Source organism: Talpa europaea (assembly GCF_964194135.1).
Source record: "Talpa europaea genome assembly, chromosome: 9".
Lineage (NCBI taxonomy): Eukaryota > Metazoa > Chordata > Mammalia > Eulipotyphla > Talpidae > Talpa > Talpa europaea.
The window spans coordinates 35624312-35642023 of record NC_140076.1 but is presented as its reverse complement, the minus strand read 5'-3'; the positions used below and the strand labels follow the sequence as shown (position 1 = coordinate 35642023).

General features: G+C 34.4%; 1 protein-coding gene across 1 annotated transcript in view; it reads left to right on the top strand.

Moving 5' to 3' along the window:
* The window catches only part of RANBP17 (RAN binding protein 17), a gene marked incomplete at both ends in the record, with an annotated part of 302743 nt that overhangs the window by 209914 nt on the left and 75117 nt on the right, over positions 1–17712 (top strand). The window contains 4 exons of the mRNA XM_084242318.1: positions 1341–1414; positions 2401–2483; positions 12231–12313; positions 12406–12514. Coding sequence (XP_084098444.1) covers positions 1341–1414; positions 2401–2483; positions 12231–12313; positions 12406–12514 — 349 coding nt within the window. The remainder of the gene's footprint in view (positions 1–1340; positions 1415–2400; positions 2484–12230; positions 12314–12405; positions 12515–17712) is intronic.

The following is a 17712-nucleotide window of genomic DNA, read 5'->3' as shown; positions in this document are numbered from 1 at the left end:
TAATTTCGATCTTATAAGAGGGGAAGGCCTACTCTCATGTCACAGATACAGTAATTGTACAGTAATCAAAGTCACAGATACAGTAATTGAAGTGCTTTTACATAGGGCCTGGAAGTCACTAGAAGAGGCAACAGGAATTTGAATCTCAGTCTTACTTTTCTTTACTTTTCCCCTCGACCCCGTCTTTCCTTCTCCTTCCCTGCCCCTTCCTTTCCCTTTGATTCTCTCTACTAACCTGGAGCTTTCGTCATAGGACTTAGGTTGAAAGCCTGGAACACAAGCTTCTGTTTTGAATAGCCCTATAGAATCCAAATACAAGATTCCCCACAGTGATCTCCCCTGTATAATCCTATTTCCTCCCCTGTATTACTCTGTAACTCTGGGTGATTTGTTGTACCCTGTGACTTTTATCTTTACTACCGTCATGATGTGTGACAGTATATCAAGGTGATGTTTACTTATAAAAAGCAAAAGGCAGAGGAGAAGGAGTAAAAGCTAAGTTACCGTACCAGAAGATCATCAGCAGAAAGTGAGAGAACACACAATCACAGGGGATCAAATCACAGAAGAGAAATCCCATACAGCTGGTGTCTGGCAGGGATAACCTGGAATCACACCAGAGCATCAGGGAGTATGGAGGTGTCAACCCACCTCTCAGCTTTGCCAGGCTATTAGAGAATATATTCTATTGGCTGCCAGTGGCATTTTCCCACTTGAAGTAGGATTATGTATTTATAAGCTCAATGTAGCTTGGGTTGGAACTGAAATTTGCACCCCAAACTCTACAACCAACACTCCCTAATTGGAAGCTTAGTGGATTCCCAGGCCCTGATGTATTCAGCAGAGAATCCCTGAGCCTGGGATTTCAGCATGGACAGTAAGACCTATCTCTATATTTGGGGGAGCTTAATTGAGAGATATTTGAGGAGAATTTCTATAAATTATTTAACTCCCTTTTATTTTTTATATCCTAATTTTTATAACTGGCTAACAATCATGAATTATTTGGTGATGTGCTGAAATAGGGGATAACAACTTTGAAAATGTTGGAGTTGAGGCACTCCACTTTCCAACCCTTTGAATACATACTCCCATCTTTGAGAAAGATCTGTCACTTTGAGGAAAAAAAATGAGTGTTGGAGTAAAGTGAGTATGTGAATGTGTGTGTCATGAGATGTGTATGTGTTTCATAGGCTAAAGCTTTTAAAGTATAAATTTGTTTAACTCTTACTTCGGTGTGGATGAAAACAGTGTGTTAAATCCTACATTCATTTAATCTGAATAATATTTTGAAAATGTGTTAATGAAAAAGCTTTTACCAATTAAATGTTTTCCTGCAGGTATATGCCCGTATGTCAGAAGTCTTAGGAATAACAGATGACAACCATGTTCTGGAAACATTCATGACAAAAATGTGAGTTCCTGCTTTAAAAGTTCTTTGGTTTTTCTTTATTATCGCTTTGAATCTAATAGATCTTTTTATTGTGTTTAAATCTCTTGATAAACTTTTTCAATAAAAGAGTTTAGAAATAACACTTTAATTCTTAGTAAGGTAGTATTTGTAATTGAAACTTAATTTCACGTTTTTAGAATTCACCATCCAAAAGACATTTTTTTGTCAAGGTGTTACTACAGCCACAGACATAGTTTTAAAAAGTTTACAGACTTTGACTCTTCAGGTCAACTAGGCAGCACTTTTTTAAAAAAAAGAAAATAACAAATTTCAAAGACCAATTTAAGTGATACTCCAAATTGGAATCTTTGCAAGCAGTTTGATTGCCTGAAGACAAGGTTCTAACCAGAACCTAAGGCTGAGTTCAGAGACATCCAGGAAACTGTCCTTAAATTATCCTTATGATATTAGCAGAATTAAGTACTTTCTAGTCATAGACATACTTTGCACATTTAGCCTAAACTTGTGTACCTCTACTTGGCATCCCACTCTGACTGATAGACAGCTGTGCCTTGCTTGCAGAGATAATAAAAATCATCATCATAAGAAATGTGTTTTGGAGCCACAAGTTTGATGGTTCCTTTCTTGGCAGTAGCTGTGAGCCTCTATTTGACTTCTTTGTAACTCCTGCTGTTGCTCCCCTAATTCGTTTGTTTGTGATACAAACATAATGTCTCTTCTGTTAAACACTTAGGCAATTTTTTTCATCTGTAAAATTAAATTTCTAGAATTTAGAGAGCCGTGTTTCACAGTATATTGAATATATATAATTGTTTAAAGTGTAAAAAATATACTAAAAACTATGTTGTAAAGAAATAGTGGCATTTAAACTTGCTTTTAACTTTGTGAGTTACTTGTAAGTTATCTATCATATATGAATGTATATGGAATTCCATTTTCTCCCTGTTCAAGCAAATACTTATAAACCTTTTTGTTTTCATGTTTAGTGTTACAAACCTTAAATACTGGGGACGATGTGAGCTTGTAATTTCAAGGACTCTTCAGTTCCTAAATGACCTTTCTGTTGGATATCCTTTTTATTTCATATCTGATCATGTATATAAACAACCTAACAAGTACATTCTATTGTCCAGGATCTTGACGTATTTATAATTTTTGCAAGTTTTTTAAAAATAAAATGCCTAAATTATGATATTGGCATGAGAGGTTTGGTGGAGGTGAGTAAAGCATGTGCACATGTTGAGGGGTGAAAATATCCCCGCAGTTATAAAGACATGTAAATGACTGACAATTTTAAACAGTAAAATATTTTTTTAAATATTTTAAACAATAAAATAATTTTTAAAATTTTTTAAACAAAAAATAAAAACCTTTCATCTAGCTTTATCTGTAAATGCATGTTTTTGAATGATTTGTTAGCTACATATTACAAAGCATTTATTCAGGCACAAGTGAATTTATATGAGTATATAGATTCCTAATTAAAGTTATGTTTATTACCCACCAGCGCATAAATGATTACATAAGAAAGTATACAACCAAATTTGTTTTATTCCATGATTTTACATAATTGTCAGGAAAGTTCTTGCTTTAAAATAAAGCATGTAACTAATTTTAAGGTTGAAATGTTCTAATGTAATAAATATCATTTTCATTAGTTAAGAGGCACAACAGCGTACTTGGAAGATTACAAGTTTTCTTTTACCATTTCTTTGTTATTGGCCCCACCAAATCAACGTCTTATTTATTCTAAAACATTTCCCATTATGTATTAAATGTTTAGGATTTTTTCCTACCAGATTTTTAAAATCTAAAATCAGAAATGATCCTTTCTTATTAGGTTATAGTTGATGTTATTTCTACCAATGAGAGTGAAGCATGTAGATTGTCTTTTATATGTTAGCTATCAAATACACCGGAGTTGTGAAAAATAAGTGTTGGTTTAGTTAACCACTAGTATTAGCTGATATTTTAATATGAGAACAGCATTCTGAAAATGGGTGATGCTGAATGGAAATCTTTAATGTAGGTTCACTCCAGGAATATGTTTGTATTAGTTAAGTTTAAAATTGTGTTCCTTGGCAAACCATAAAAGATTTCCAAAGTATTAGACACCCACTTTTGTGCTGGAATTTAATATGCAACTTTTTATTGGAAAATAATCGTCCTTGTCTGGCAAAATCCACCATGCAATATTTCTGTTAGTAGGTATAATGCAATAAAGACAGGGAGGGCTATTTATCACTACAAATTTTGAGGATTTCAGGATTCTTTTTATTATTTTAATATATTTCTTTGATATTAAATCAGAAAAATGATAAATTACACCTGTCTAAGCTGTTTTTCCTTTTTACTAGAAAGTGATGTACAACCCAATTCCAGTGGTCATTTTGGCTTTTTAAGATATGTATTTTTTCTTATTAAAAAAAAATTCAACCTGTATTTTTTTTTCATAATAATGCTGAAATACTCTTTATTTCTTCCATATGAAGTGGTTTATAAGTACTTCCTCGTATTGCAAACTCTGGCCTTTTCACAATGAATTACATTGAGAGCATATTATCTGGAAAGAACCTTATGTTATTTTATAGCATATATCTATTGTTTAGATTTGCCCTATTTTTTAGGTTGAAATTGAAATATAATATAAAATTAATTTGATTTGTATTCTTTTTGTATAATTTGCATAATGCCTAATTTATTTGCTTATGTCATTTAGAATCCTTTTCCTATCACCTTATATCTCATATATTCTTTAATCCTAAAATTGCAACCTTTTATTTTACAAACTGTTTACTGCTTTTGAGCACTTTTCTTGAAGTTAATAAAAAAAATCCTATTTTCTGAAAACTTATTAGATAAAAGTTTTAAAGCTATAACATTTTAAACCAAGGGATATGAATGATTTCAACTTGGGTACATTGATTTATATTTTTTAACAATTATTTCAGGTTTGCATATTTAGAAATATATATTAGCTCAATTTGATTTCAGTGCTCAGTTATTTGAATTATAAATCATTATGTCCCTTCTAGCTGATCAGTCATGAAATATCTTTGAATTCATTTACATAATGGAATATGTGAGTGGTGTATCTATTTCAGTACAGTTGCTGGTTACCTAATGCATGTTTTGTTGTTTCCAATCGATTTTTTTATAATGTGTTTTAAAATCCTGATTTTAAAGCAATACATTATTTCTATGTTAAAAATAAGATGACACTCTTCAGCAGTAGAAACAATTACGCATGATAAAACTCATCACCAATGGATGATGGAAATCTGTTTATATGTTAATATTCAAATTTTAAATTTAAAATATTAGTAACAAATAAATGAAAACATTCTCTAATGTGAATGATCCTTATTACCTTATGATGCATGTGTTCAGATACTATTGTTTTTTTCTTTTTTCATCTTCAGCGTGAATCACGGTGCTCACAGCACTCTCTGAAGTTTGGTGTTCTTTGTGTTCTTTCATGTGGTCACTTTTTGAAAACTGAAATCACAAAAATCCTCATTTTTAGGAAGTGCTAAACAGCCTTATGTTTTCTTGCCTTAAAGCAGTAGTCTCAAATGACGGTGGGAATCAGAATCACCAGAGTACTTGTCAAAATACAAATACTGACCTTACCCCCAGAATTTCTGTTTTCTGAAGTGTGAGAATAGGACCTAGAATTTGCATTTGCAGCGTGTCTCATATAATGCTCATGGCTTAGGGACCATAGTTTGAGAACTTGCCTTAAGATAATTAGAAAATAGGACTGGATCTTAAAGAAGAAAGTCAGATACTTCTTCCAAAGACAGGACTTTTGTCTTCACTAGGGAAAAGCAGGCTTGATATTTTTAGTGATACTCTAGTTCCACAGACAATAATAGTCTGGGTGAGCAGACTGCCATTATGTATGCCATTACGGCGTTTTGCTGGAGTGTCGTTGAATATTACCTTTAGGTTTGTTTGCAAATTTAAAGCTTTCCAAAGTGGTGAGACTATTATAATTAAAAAATCCTGTGGACTTTTTGAGAGAAAGTTTATGTTTTCCCATCAGAGTCATTACAGCTCATATATAATACATTTATCAAAGACACCTGAGTAATTTTTAAATACTCCAAATTTCAAGACTAAATTTCAAGAATTTCAGATTCTAAATAGCTCTCTTTAACATAAAAAAAATTGAAGTGACTCTGTCCTGGATTAGCCCACCACGGTCAGGTTTAACACTTGAGGATTCTTTCCCCATTTTGAAATATCCAGTCAGAAATTCTGGTTTCCATCTAACTGGGAAAGGAGTTAAATTGTTCAAGTAATGAATAAGGAAGCTGCTGGGAAAATTGGTGAGAGAATAAGGGTCATACACAGCAATCAAATAAACTTACTTATTCTAAATGCTGAGAAAAAGAGAGAAACATGTTAAATTTCATGCAAAATTCTTCCTTTGAAAAATAATGTTTAGTGCATTTCATTATTCATTCAAATTTATATCAATAACATGGGTTTCAGATAATGAGAGAGGAAATTTCATTTTCTACTGGGCCCTCTGTTGGTAGTTGCCCTTATTACAGCATTCTCAAGGTTCTGAGAAAACCCAAAATATCTTCCACTTTTAAAAAACAGACTCCATTAAAGAGTTCTACATTAATTCATGAATTTATCCAAATTCACTTTTACCCTATGGATCTTGTTAACTTCAACAATTCTGAGGGTTATTAACTTCTCCATGTTATTGCAAGAACACCCACATAAATCGTGGAGCCCAGTGCACAATGAAATTATAGGGTGCCTTGTTCGTGAATTATTAAGAATTTCAAGATCTCAGCAGTAGTCTGTTGAGCTGAGCACAGGCCGGTCTAAGCACCAGACCCTGTACAAGTGCATAGCCCCCCCACCCCAACCGCAAAGCACAGTTATGTTATATCCAGAAGTAATTCCTTCTATTTGGCTTCATGCTAAGTCTCTAAGACTTTGAGATTTTCCTTAGAAATTGGTGGGTATGCACTTTATTTATTTCAGTTGTTTTATTTTTCCAAGCCAAAGAGTCTATTTTCTGTCAGTTCCTTGATCACCATGATGATTTTATTTTTCAGCCCCAACCTCTTCCAGCTTTTGTCTTCTTTTGCTGTTTGTTTTAAATGTAGTAACCAGAACTGCCTCCTTTTTTCAGATTTAACATCAAGTAAGAATGAAAAGTGATCTTTAAATTTAATTCCATACTCATCTTAATGATTTACTTAATCTTTCTGGTATCTTTCAATTCAGCAACTATTAATTAAGCATTTGCTAAGTATACGGTAAAAGGATAAATAAGGGCCTCCCCGGTGGCGCAGGCGGTTGAGCACCGCACTGTGAAGCTGTCTGCAGCCTCTGCAGCACCAGTTTGATCCTGGCCTGCTGGCAAGGGTCCCACATGGCAAGCAGACCTCTCCTGTCTCGCCTGCTCCCCTCAGCAGTGTATTTCTTCAGTTTGCATGTTCTGCTCCCCACTCTGTCTCCTGTGAATCCTCTCACCCTCCCACGAATCTGGCCTGCACCCCGGTTCTTGGATAAATAAATAAATAAATCTTTTTTTAAAAAAAAAGGATAAATAAGATCCAAACCCTACCTTCACAGATTTTAAATTCTAACAGAAATCGATCCTCATTCCAGACTTCTTTTCCTATATTTCTCCTAAGAGCTGAAAGTCCACTTTTTGTTAAAATAATTTTTTTCTTTTCAAAATAATTTAACTCAAATAAATTACATACTAATACTAGTTTTCTGAAAATCTACACTAAGATTAATGTGGGTACATGGCATTTTGATGTGGTGGCTTGGAGGAAGCTTCTTATTTTTGTCATTTAGATAAAGCATTTATACAAACCATTAAGTATATAACTTTTAAAATTACCAGGTAATTTGCAAACCAGATATCTTCACCCAGTCACTGATCTTCCCACCACTCGGTGTGAATCTTGAATGAGGTGGGGGATCAGAAAAGAATAGAGAATGAGAGATGAAGCAAGGTGTAGAATGAAATAGGGGTGATGTGTAGAAGTAAAACAGAGTATGTTCTCTTACAGGAAATATTTAGCAATAAGCAATAGTAATTCTGCTTTTGAGAAACAGTATTAAAATGTATTGCTTTATTTCAGTGACTACCACCCCCTCCAGATGGTTTTGAGAATGTTAAATAAAACTAGTTTCAGCACATATCCCTCGGGCATACTTCTATTAACATTTCTCATCAAAAGATGTGTTGATTTATTTCTTTGTTTTCTGCCTCTATCATCCTTGGAAAAGTCATTCCATAATTATCTGCTCTATTTGTTTGTTTTTAATACTAAAATCAAGTGTGTGAATCCTCTCTACTCCTATAGGCTGCTATTTGAGACCTTGGCTCAATTCTTTAAATTCTGGCTTCATAAGATTACCTTCCTCAAGTATTGTTTTGATCGGATCATTTCGTTTCCCAAAAGCCTGGAATCACTTCCACTTCTTTCTCAGTTCAAGGTAAAATTATTGATTTGAACTTGAGTTCTTTAACAGAACTTGACTTATTGAGTTCCCATAGTTGATTTCCTGATCCCACCACTCAAGCACAATTTGTACTATTCATACTCAGACCAAGGAAATTTATTTTACCTTCCCCTTGACACCTTCATTATTTCTCACCAAATCACCACATATATGCTGTTCTCCTCCTTTGCCCTATTGTAACTCAATTAGGTCTCTTTCAAATTTTCAGGTCTTGCCAGAGAGTTAGTAAAGCCATCCTAAAATCGTTATAATCCTTAGTTATTGCATTAACTTAAAAATACATGGGCATGTCATTTCATCTCTGTGAGCCTCAGTTTCTTCATCTATAAAAAGGGACTATTATCTAGCTCTTAGGATTTTGTAAGGATTAAATAAAACAATAAATATATAATGATATCTAGATTATGTAACAATGATAAAGCACCCCATACTACTGACCCGCTTCGACAGTAGGTGCTCAATAGATTTTAATTCCCTTTATTTTTCTTCCCATCATCTTTTATTTACCATAATGTTCTTGAACACTTGGTTCTTAGTCTGCGCATCTGGGGATGAATAAAAATATACCTTAGTAAGGTCTACTCCTTTCTCCTATTAGGTTGTAATTTATTAAAGATTAAGATTCTTTTTTTTAATAAAGCACGGGGTACAGTCAGAAGCACAGGAGGGTGAGAGAATTCACCAGAGCCAGAGCAGGGAACATAACAGGCAGACTGACGAAATACACTGCTGAGGGGAGCAGCAGGCATGGCAGGAGAGGTCTGCGAGCCATGTGGGACCCTCTCCAGCGGCCGGGGATCGAACCGGCGCTGCAGAGGCTGCGGGCAGCTTCGCAGCCCAGCGCTCAGCCGCTGCGCCGCCAGGGGAGGCCCAAGATTCTTTTCTTCTTCTTTAGTTTTAAAACTTCAAATAGTAGGCATTTGAGTATAATGCTCTCCCACTTATTCAGTGCCTGAGCCTTAATTCCTATTCCTTGTAAGTTATTCTTAGTATCCCTTAAGATGCTTCAATATTTTGGTAATTACACTTTGTATCTGTCATCTATCTACAGTAACTTCCAACATGTAATTTTCTCTTATTTGTGAATTTTCTCCTATCATTGGTATCTAATTCTATCTGCAAAAAACTATTTTTTAAGTAATTTCCTAGATCACTGTCTTCACCCACCTTCTTGAACTTAGTGAATACCGTATGTCTAATACCCCACTCTTTTGATTCTAAAACAAGATATATCTTACAATTGATTCATATTTTAAAACATTATGTTTTTAGTAGCACATAAGATAATGTCTTTTTTATTTAATCAGTGGTGTTTAGGTTTGATGAAATATAGTAAATACTCAGTAAGGTTTGTTGCCATGAATTGAAGACATCCTTTGTACTATGCCTACAGTTACTAAAGCATGTAGAACTCCTATAACTTAAGAATCCAGTTCATTTTTAATTTAGGCATCTTTCTCTTCAAAGGATACAGATTTTCAAAAATTTTAGTCTATAGATACAGCATTCTTTCATCTTTTCCTTGCCTTTCTCTATTTGTCATGCTAGCTAACAGTAATGCTAAAGTCACCTTCCTCAGTGTTTCCATAACCACATAGATACAGACAGGAATTTTCTGGGAATTTTGTTTAATGAGTGATTGTCAACCAGGCTGTGGAGTTTGCTCAGTCCTGGATATGATACGAGACCATAAATGAGTTGGTCCTTTTAAAAGAACAGATTCCCTGCGCCTTCTAAGACCTAGTTTCAGTTTCATTTGTATCTGAACAAAATCTTTAAGCCTTTAGATCTTTGTAGTCTCTTTAAAGCCAAATGGAGATGATGTAACCATAGTGAAAAGACCTGAATTTGGGTCACAATTCTACCATTTACATATTCCATTATGTGTTTTCTTACTCCCTACTCCAGGTTCCTACTGGTTCCTGTTAATCTATTACTGTTAACCTCCATTACCATGTTTACTGTTAAGAGCTGTTCTGAATAGGCCTCTAAAATCTATCACAGTACTGACACCCAGCTAAAATAGTTCAACTTATCAGAACCCTACTTTCAGAGAATAAAAGAAAAGTATAAAGATTATGTGTCTACTTGCCTTACAAAAAATAATTACAGGTCCTGTTAAAGGCTATAACTAGCTTTGCATTGAATTCCTATAAGGGAATATAAATATTCAAATGAATTCACATTTTTTTTCTTTATTGAAAAAAAGTTGTAATTCATTCTCAATCTTTTTTTTTTATTTAGAATGTAATTAAAAGGTAGTGAGACTGGCCGTGATAGAAAGTGCACAGATGCATTTCTGCAGAAATTGTGTCTTGGCAGATGAGATTCTTCCTGTGAAGGTTCTGTTTATTGCTCCCATAAATATTCTATTGTCAAAACATGACTTGCTGTTTATTAGCAGCACTGACAGGAAGATTCCTATTAATGGCAGCATTCTTATTACCCATAGACCCTGTCACTTTTAACTTTGCCATTCTAGGAGAATTGTATTTGGTAATTACTTAAGATATTTCTTAGTTTATTGATCCCCATCCCTGTTTAACTGAGTGAAGTTTGAGTGGCAGTTCTTCTGCTCAGTGATTTACACTGGGAAAAATCATCAGTCTGTATCATTGCTGGCAGAGAAAGACCTGCTACCTATCATCCCTGATCTTATTCAGTCTGCTGGAAACACAGTGCATTGAGCCCTCACTCAGAGCAGTGCACTGAGGAAAATACATAGATGCAGCTCCTGCCCTTAGAAAGTTTACAATTTAGTATGGAGGTGAGCCAAACATGCATGCTTAATAGATAGCTGGAATGGTTGCTCTAGAGTAGAGAGACTTGATTCTAAATCATACTAATTATTTGTCTTTTGGAAAGTTTTAATTTTTGTGAGTTTCTTCCCTCATCTGAAAAATAGAAGTGAGACTTCCTATCTCTTGGGATTGTGAGGTTTAGCTTTGCAAGCAGTAAACATTCTGTAGATTCTGTAACTGTTAATTCTTTGCATCTTTATGTCTTCTTCCCTGATTTATAATTGGCAAAGATGTTTTCATCACCCCATCCTCATGACAATCCTGTTAAGATAACTTGGTCATAGGTTTCATCCTGACTTGCTGGAGAGGGAAACTAAGGCTCTGAGTGGCTGAGTGTAGTACTCAGACTCATTGAGCTCATTGAATAGTATGATGAAGCCAAAAGCCACATTTCCCGACTCATGTTGCTGTGTGTTTTTCTTTTCATTGACCCACACCTGAGTGACTAAAATTTAAAATTAGACTTGTCAATGTGAAGGAAAGGAACCAGTGTTTTCATTGGAACATGAATGGAGTCACATACGATTAGTATAGCCTACAAGAAAACCCTGACTAGAAGTATGCAAGGAATTGTCCAGGGATGCCCTCACAGTAGTGGAGAACACCTGAGTAGGGTAAAGTAAGAAAAGAAACGTTTGTGCACTAAATAGATGTTCTTAGAGCTCACAGCAGCCCTTCTCTGATAACAGCATTAACCAGAAATTGTTTAGACCTTGTAATCATTTTGTGATTTTTCAACATTATTTTCATTCTATGTTCCAGGTGATAATGCAGTAGAACAGTAGAAAGACCATGGTCTTTGGAGTCCAAACTCAGTTCAAATCTCAGCAGTATCAATTCATAGTTGTGTAATCTTAGACAGGTTAACTTAATTTCTCTGAGCTCTGCTTTCTAATCTAAGGGTCAGAAATAATAAATAATGTTTAATAGTGTAATTGTGAAGTTTAGGTAAGTTAACAAATACAGGTACTCAAGGAAGACTAGGTCCTTTAAGCCTGTCCTTCAATACTTGATGACATGTGGTCTGCTACATCCTCATAATGGTAATCTGAGTTTCTTCATCTAAAGCAGAATTTCCTTAGATTTCTACTTCTGAGCTCATTGTTTCTTAGAATTGAATAATTTTCTCTTTCTCAATAGCCTATTATGGGTCTTTATAATTATTTTATTATGAAATAATATTAAGTGAAAAGAAGTTCTTAAGTTACACCCCAAATGTAAAAAGGGTCAGTTTTAATTTTCCACTATTAAGGCTTTAATAGTAAAGAACTTTTTGTCTTAATTATAAAATTCATTCTTTCCATAACTAGAATATGTATAAGACAGGAAAAGTAATTGCACTGGTTAATAATGGATTATCATTCTTAACAGAATGAAAGACTGCTGTATAGGAATACTCTTTAGAAATGATATTTATTCCTCACAAATAGAAAAGATACATTATAGATTAGAGTTATTTTTGCAACTTCTTATATATTGATAAGACAGTTATATTTCCACAGATACCTTAACTTCTTTTACCTATATCCTTTTAAAAAAACTTGTGAAGATAGATGCTGTAAAATTCATGCTAAAAAATCACACGGTAAGTCTTACTTCTTTTTATTAATGACTAAAATTTTCTGGGTGGCTAAGGTAAAGTGTTAGTAACTTTGGATGCTGTTTTACTTTCATTAGAGTGAACACTTCCCCTTTCTTGGTATCAGTGACAGTTACAGTCTCAGTGACTTCAGGTGCCGAACGACCTTCTATACAGCCCTCACTCGCCTTCTGATGGTAGATCTCGGTAAGGTTAAGAATTTAAGCTTAATTAATATGGTATCAATAGTGTATATATTTGTGTGAATAAAGAAGTGAAATGACTGCTAGTGAGCACCACATTTAACTTGTTAGAATTTTCCATCTTCGTGGTTTTCTTCCACTTTCCAATTTGAGCATTCACTTAGTATTGGAGCCAAAAGCAAATCTTTGCACGTAAGGTGTTATTTTTCACTTCAGATAGTGCTTGTGTTAATTCTTCACCTCAAAATTTATTTTCTGTGTATCCGTTGATCCATAATTCTGCTACTCTGAATATAGGAATAATCTTAGATACAGAAAGCTTTACACACAAAGATTTTCTTTGTCATGACATTTAATCTAGGAAAAAATGGAAATAACAGGGAATGCAGTAGTCTTATTACATATCACTGTCCTAATCACTAAAAGTATGATATGAAGACAATGAAATAAATTGAAATTTTATGTTATTAAGAGAAAAGATATGGTGTTAAACCTTGCAAATTGCATGATCATGCCTATTGGAAGAAAAAAGCAATGCCTCAAAATAAATGGACATGAAATTCTTCAAAATGCTGAAAGTCTTTGGGTAGTAGACAGTAGGTAACTTTTCCTCATTTCTTATTATTTGAAATTTTCCTAAATATATTACTTCTGTAGTGGGAGAAATTAACTTTTTTAAAAATTTCATCAAAAAGCTAAAGTTAACCAAAGTACCTGTAGGTAGACAGTATCTCAGGATGGGCGCTTAAGCCTCCCTGTAGTGTCCATGTTAGCCTGGATTCCTTGTCTCACCACCCCCACCAAGTTTGAATACTGCAGGTTAAATTAATCAGTTTGTAGACACATGAGAGGTTTCAATCAATGATGATTATCATCCTTAGAGAATATAATACTGATGGTACTTTTTTTCCTTCCTTTCTCCTACAATGTATTGACTGATCCATCAACTTAAATATGAATTTTTAAAAACATACAAAAGGAAATATTTGTTTTGTACCTAAAAGGCATTGAACCTTATAATGGAAAGGCGACCAAATCCCTCTCTGCTCCACCCCTGTATTATATTTATGTATTTCAACAGAAAGGCAAATAGCCAAAAGTTGAGAGAAATGCAAGTAGAATGATTAAGGAGCTGAGCAGGATTGATTTCTAAGGAAAGATTAAAAGAACCATGTATGTATAACTTGGCTAAGTGACAACTAGAGCTGGAGGCAAAGAGAACTGTCTATAAATATTTGAAGAGTGTAAACCAGGCAAGCAAAACCCAGTCATCTGCTACCTTAGGCAAGTGGGAGATCTGAGTGACAGCTCCGCATACTACACACTGGCCTGTGTTACCTCTTGGCTGCCGCCTTGGAGAGAGGAGGAGCAGTCCAGAGTCTTTGTCATTGTCTTAGATAATCATTTAGAGAGCACGGTGTGTTGAGCTCTGAAAGCGGAAACCAGTCGGACTCACTGGTCCTTGCCCTCAAGGAGCTTGCCCTCTTGCTTTCCCCGTCATCCAAGCTTAAAGACCAGAAAACCCTTGCCTGGAAGTAATTTATTTCCCAAAACCATAACAATCCTCTTTTAATGACCTGGTTAAACAAAGAGAAAAAAGTAGAAAGACCCAAGTTAAAGAGAATAAGTTAGAGAAGAGTTCCTAGAAATAGGCCCATGCCATGTACATCTGCAGGATCTTGACATCTGAGATGGAGCAAGATCCGTTTTACATATGGTCATCAGAGGTAAAAGAACCCCATATATATATATCTATGGCAGCTTTCATGCATATGTGGGATCTAAAGAAACCAAGGATTTGTGTCTAAAGGATTAGACAAAGACAAACTGTAAGACTGATGCTTGAAAGCAGACCATAGATCTGAGACGCTCAAGAAGGGAGGGGGGAAGGAGAGTAGGGAAGAGAGCACGGTGGACTGCAGTGGAGGGCTGTGGGCACTTTGGTGATGGAAAAACTATGTTGACCTGGGAGAAATCCTGTATTTCAAAAAAATAAACAAGGAGGTTTAAAAATTAAATTACAACAAAAAGGAAAGTACTATCAGTATTTGCAGCACTACTGCACTTATTTCATTAATAACTGATAGTAATGATGAAGCTCAGAAAGACCTTCATTGCATGCTACCTTGTTGAAGGCTTCTTGTATTTAGTTTTGCTTCATGTAAACTCTGAAGTAAGAAAACTGAAGTGAAAATATACAAATTTGAATAACTAATATGACTATACTTGATTTCCCAGGATTAGATTACTCAGAAATATTTAACCCATAACAATATAAAATGTAAATTGATACTTGTTAAGCTCAAAGTTTTTTTGTAAAGATTACATTTGCAAGTTTTGTTTACATTATAGTTTTTAGATACCTTGGGAGAAACAGACAGGATATGTGGAAATGCCTGGTGTATGATAGGTGCTCAGTATAAGTAAATTGAATCTGGATATAGATAAAATGTAAAACAACAGCAACTACACTCATGGAACTTTTATACTGTTTGAAAAAAAACTTATTAGTGTTTTTCACTTTTTTTAATAGTCAAGTGTATATTATAGGCATAAAGTGATGATTTGTTCCATATGATGAGTCGTTCTACTCCTCAACACACATGCTTCTATGGCTATGGATGCTGCCTTTTTCATGATTTCTAGCACCAATCTCTACAGTGTAGTTCTATATTATAAGTGCTCAATAAATATTTGGGGAATGAATGACAAACGAATATACTGTAATCAGGATGCCATCATCATGACTCCTGGAATCAGCTCAGACTCTGTCATTGTCCTGGGTAACCATTTGGAGAGCACACTGGTCATCTCTAACAGTATCTCTGAGCACTGGCCTCACGGAGATTGCTTTCACAAGTGATTAGCTACACGTGGCCACTCATGTCCTCTAGTAGCTTGTTGGTTTCTGTTCAAAGTGTTATTACTTTATAGATGCCCATTTGTTGGTTGTTGTTGAACATAGTTTTAATTGAAGACTTGCCTCACAAAGTAGGTTGACAGAATTCCTGTATATTTGGCCTTAATAAAGTTTTCTGTTATGTGTTCACTATCATGGAAGCAAGGAAAAAAATAGGTGGTGCAGTTGTTCAAAAGAAGTGCAGACCCATGTATTAAGTGAAAGAAATAAAAATATTAAGTAAATAGAATCCTTCTCAAATGAAAGAAGAATTCAAGGAGGAACTTTTTATTTCACTGATTTTTTTTTTTAAAGAATCAAAGAGAGAAAAATACCTAACCAACCTGCTTGCAAAGCATTGGATATGATTCTTGGATTGAAATGTAAAGCATATTCTAATTGAATAACACAAAATAAATTGAATATGTTTTGTGTATAAGCCATGCACATTGCAGTGATTAGAAAAGGGGAAAGAAATTGGGTGTCACATTAATTGGTATTTACTTTGAAATGCATTTTGGTTTCTATTCAATAATTTGTACTTTGTGTAAATTTAATTAGATGCTATGTGCCCCAGGTTGTATTTCACATGAAAATGGGGGGTTTTTTGGCAATAAGCAGCTGTACCATTTTATCAGATTGCTCCTTGGCTAAACTAGACAAAATGTTCACTTATATAAAGAACAGAATTGAAAGCATTTCATCATAAGAAGGATGATGTTTCCTGTTGACAAGGTTTATTTTGTATTCTAAGAATTTATAAAAATGAATGCAGGCTCGCTGCATGAGATAGCACACATTCAGAAGAAAATAAGTGACCAACCATAGCTGCATACATGTTAGCACTTCCAAAATCACTAAAAATTCCTGGTTTTCTTAAATCAGCATTGTCAATCTAATGAACTAAAGGAAAGATAATATTACCAAAGCCAGCAAGTGGAGAATCTCCAGGGAGCTATTCAGGGTAAAATAGTTGAATAAATAAAAACCTTCTACTGTTTAATTTGAATGGAGGTGAATTTGTTGACAAATATTGGAGAGGGGAAGTGTGGAAAAGAACTATAATAAAGCTTTTTGTTTTATAGAGAACTAAGTATTATTAGTTGCAAATTAGGTTTTTACCAACCACAGATTTAGAATTGTTCAGTGTCACTAACAATTGCATTTTATGACTGCAACTAATACTGAACTATTGAGAAGTATGTTTATAGGATTTGAGTGAACATTGCTCTCCCCAAATAGTCAAACTCTAAGGTGCAGTCGTTTTTTCTTAATGATCAACAGAGTTACTAATATTAAAATGGCATTTTTAAATATTAAGAGTTTGCTCTTTAGTATCCATCTGCCTTTGTAATTTATAGCAGGTAATGGCACTTAAAGATATCTCTAGCTCAAATATGAGAAATTTTAAGTAGCAAATAAATGACTTGACCAAAAGGGGACACAGTCATCTAGAAATAACTACTAAAGACTTCAGTAAAAATAGAGGAAGGAAACTTTCCCTTATTAGTAATAATATTTGTTTGCAAATAAACCACTTTCACATTCATTAAACTCCTAGACCCTCACAATAGCCCACCCCACATGAAGTAACTATTGTTGTATTGCTTATCTACTAGAAGGCTGAGGTATAGAGAGATTAAATGACTTGCCCAAGGTAAGTCATATAACTTGCAGTTCTCTCACCACACATTCTCATTCACTTTTGAGCTGTTATTTCACTTTTCACTTTCTCAATCAATTAGGATATGTAACTTTTTCTTTATTCTTACTTGGACCAAATGATTGATTTGAAGCTTGGGGGCAGTGAGAAGAAATGAAAGAGGATCCTTTCCAAGTTTCTATCAATTAAACAGATTCGTTTAATTGCTTTATTATTTATAATTTAGTTTATTATTTGCTCTATAGGTATATTTCAATCCTGTGGTCAATAAGGGTGAAATGTAGTTTGTAAGATCTGTCCTTATGTCTAATAAATGGCCAAAACATAGTTCTTCTCCTGGATAAAGGAACATAGAAGTTGATATCCCAGGAATATTTAGTAAGTGAGAAGCTTGATCAGAAATAGCTAATGTTATGATAGGAAGAATACATCAATATATCACCTGTGTCCATGACTTGGCAGAGATTATCTGGAAAATAGACATTTGGGGTTGGGGGTGGGGTAGGAGTGGGCAATAAGGGGTAAAGAAGCAGCTGGAAATACTTAGAATCTATAATGAGATAATTAAGACTAATTAGCTGGCCCTGTAGGCAGAAAGCAGCCCATTAAGTCCAGATCCAGTTTTAATAACTTACCTGGT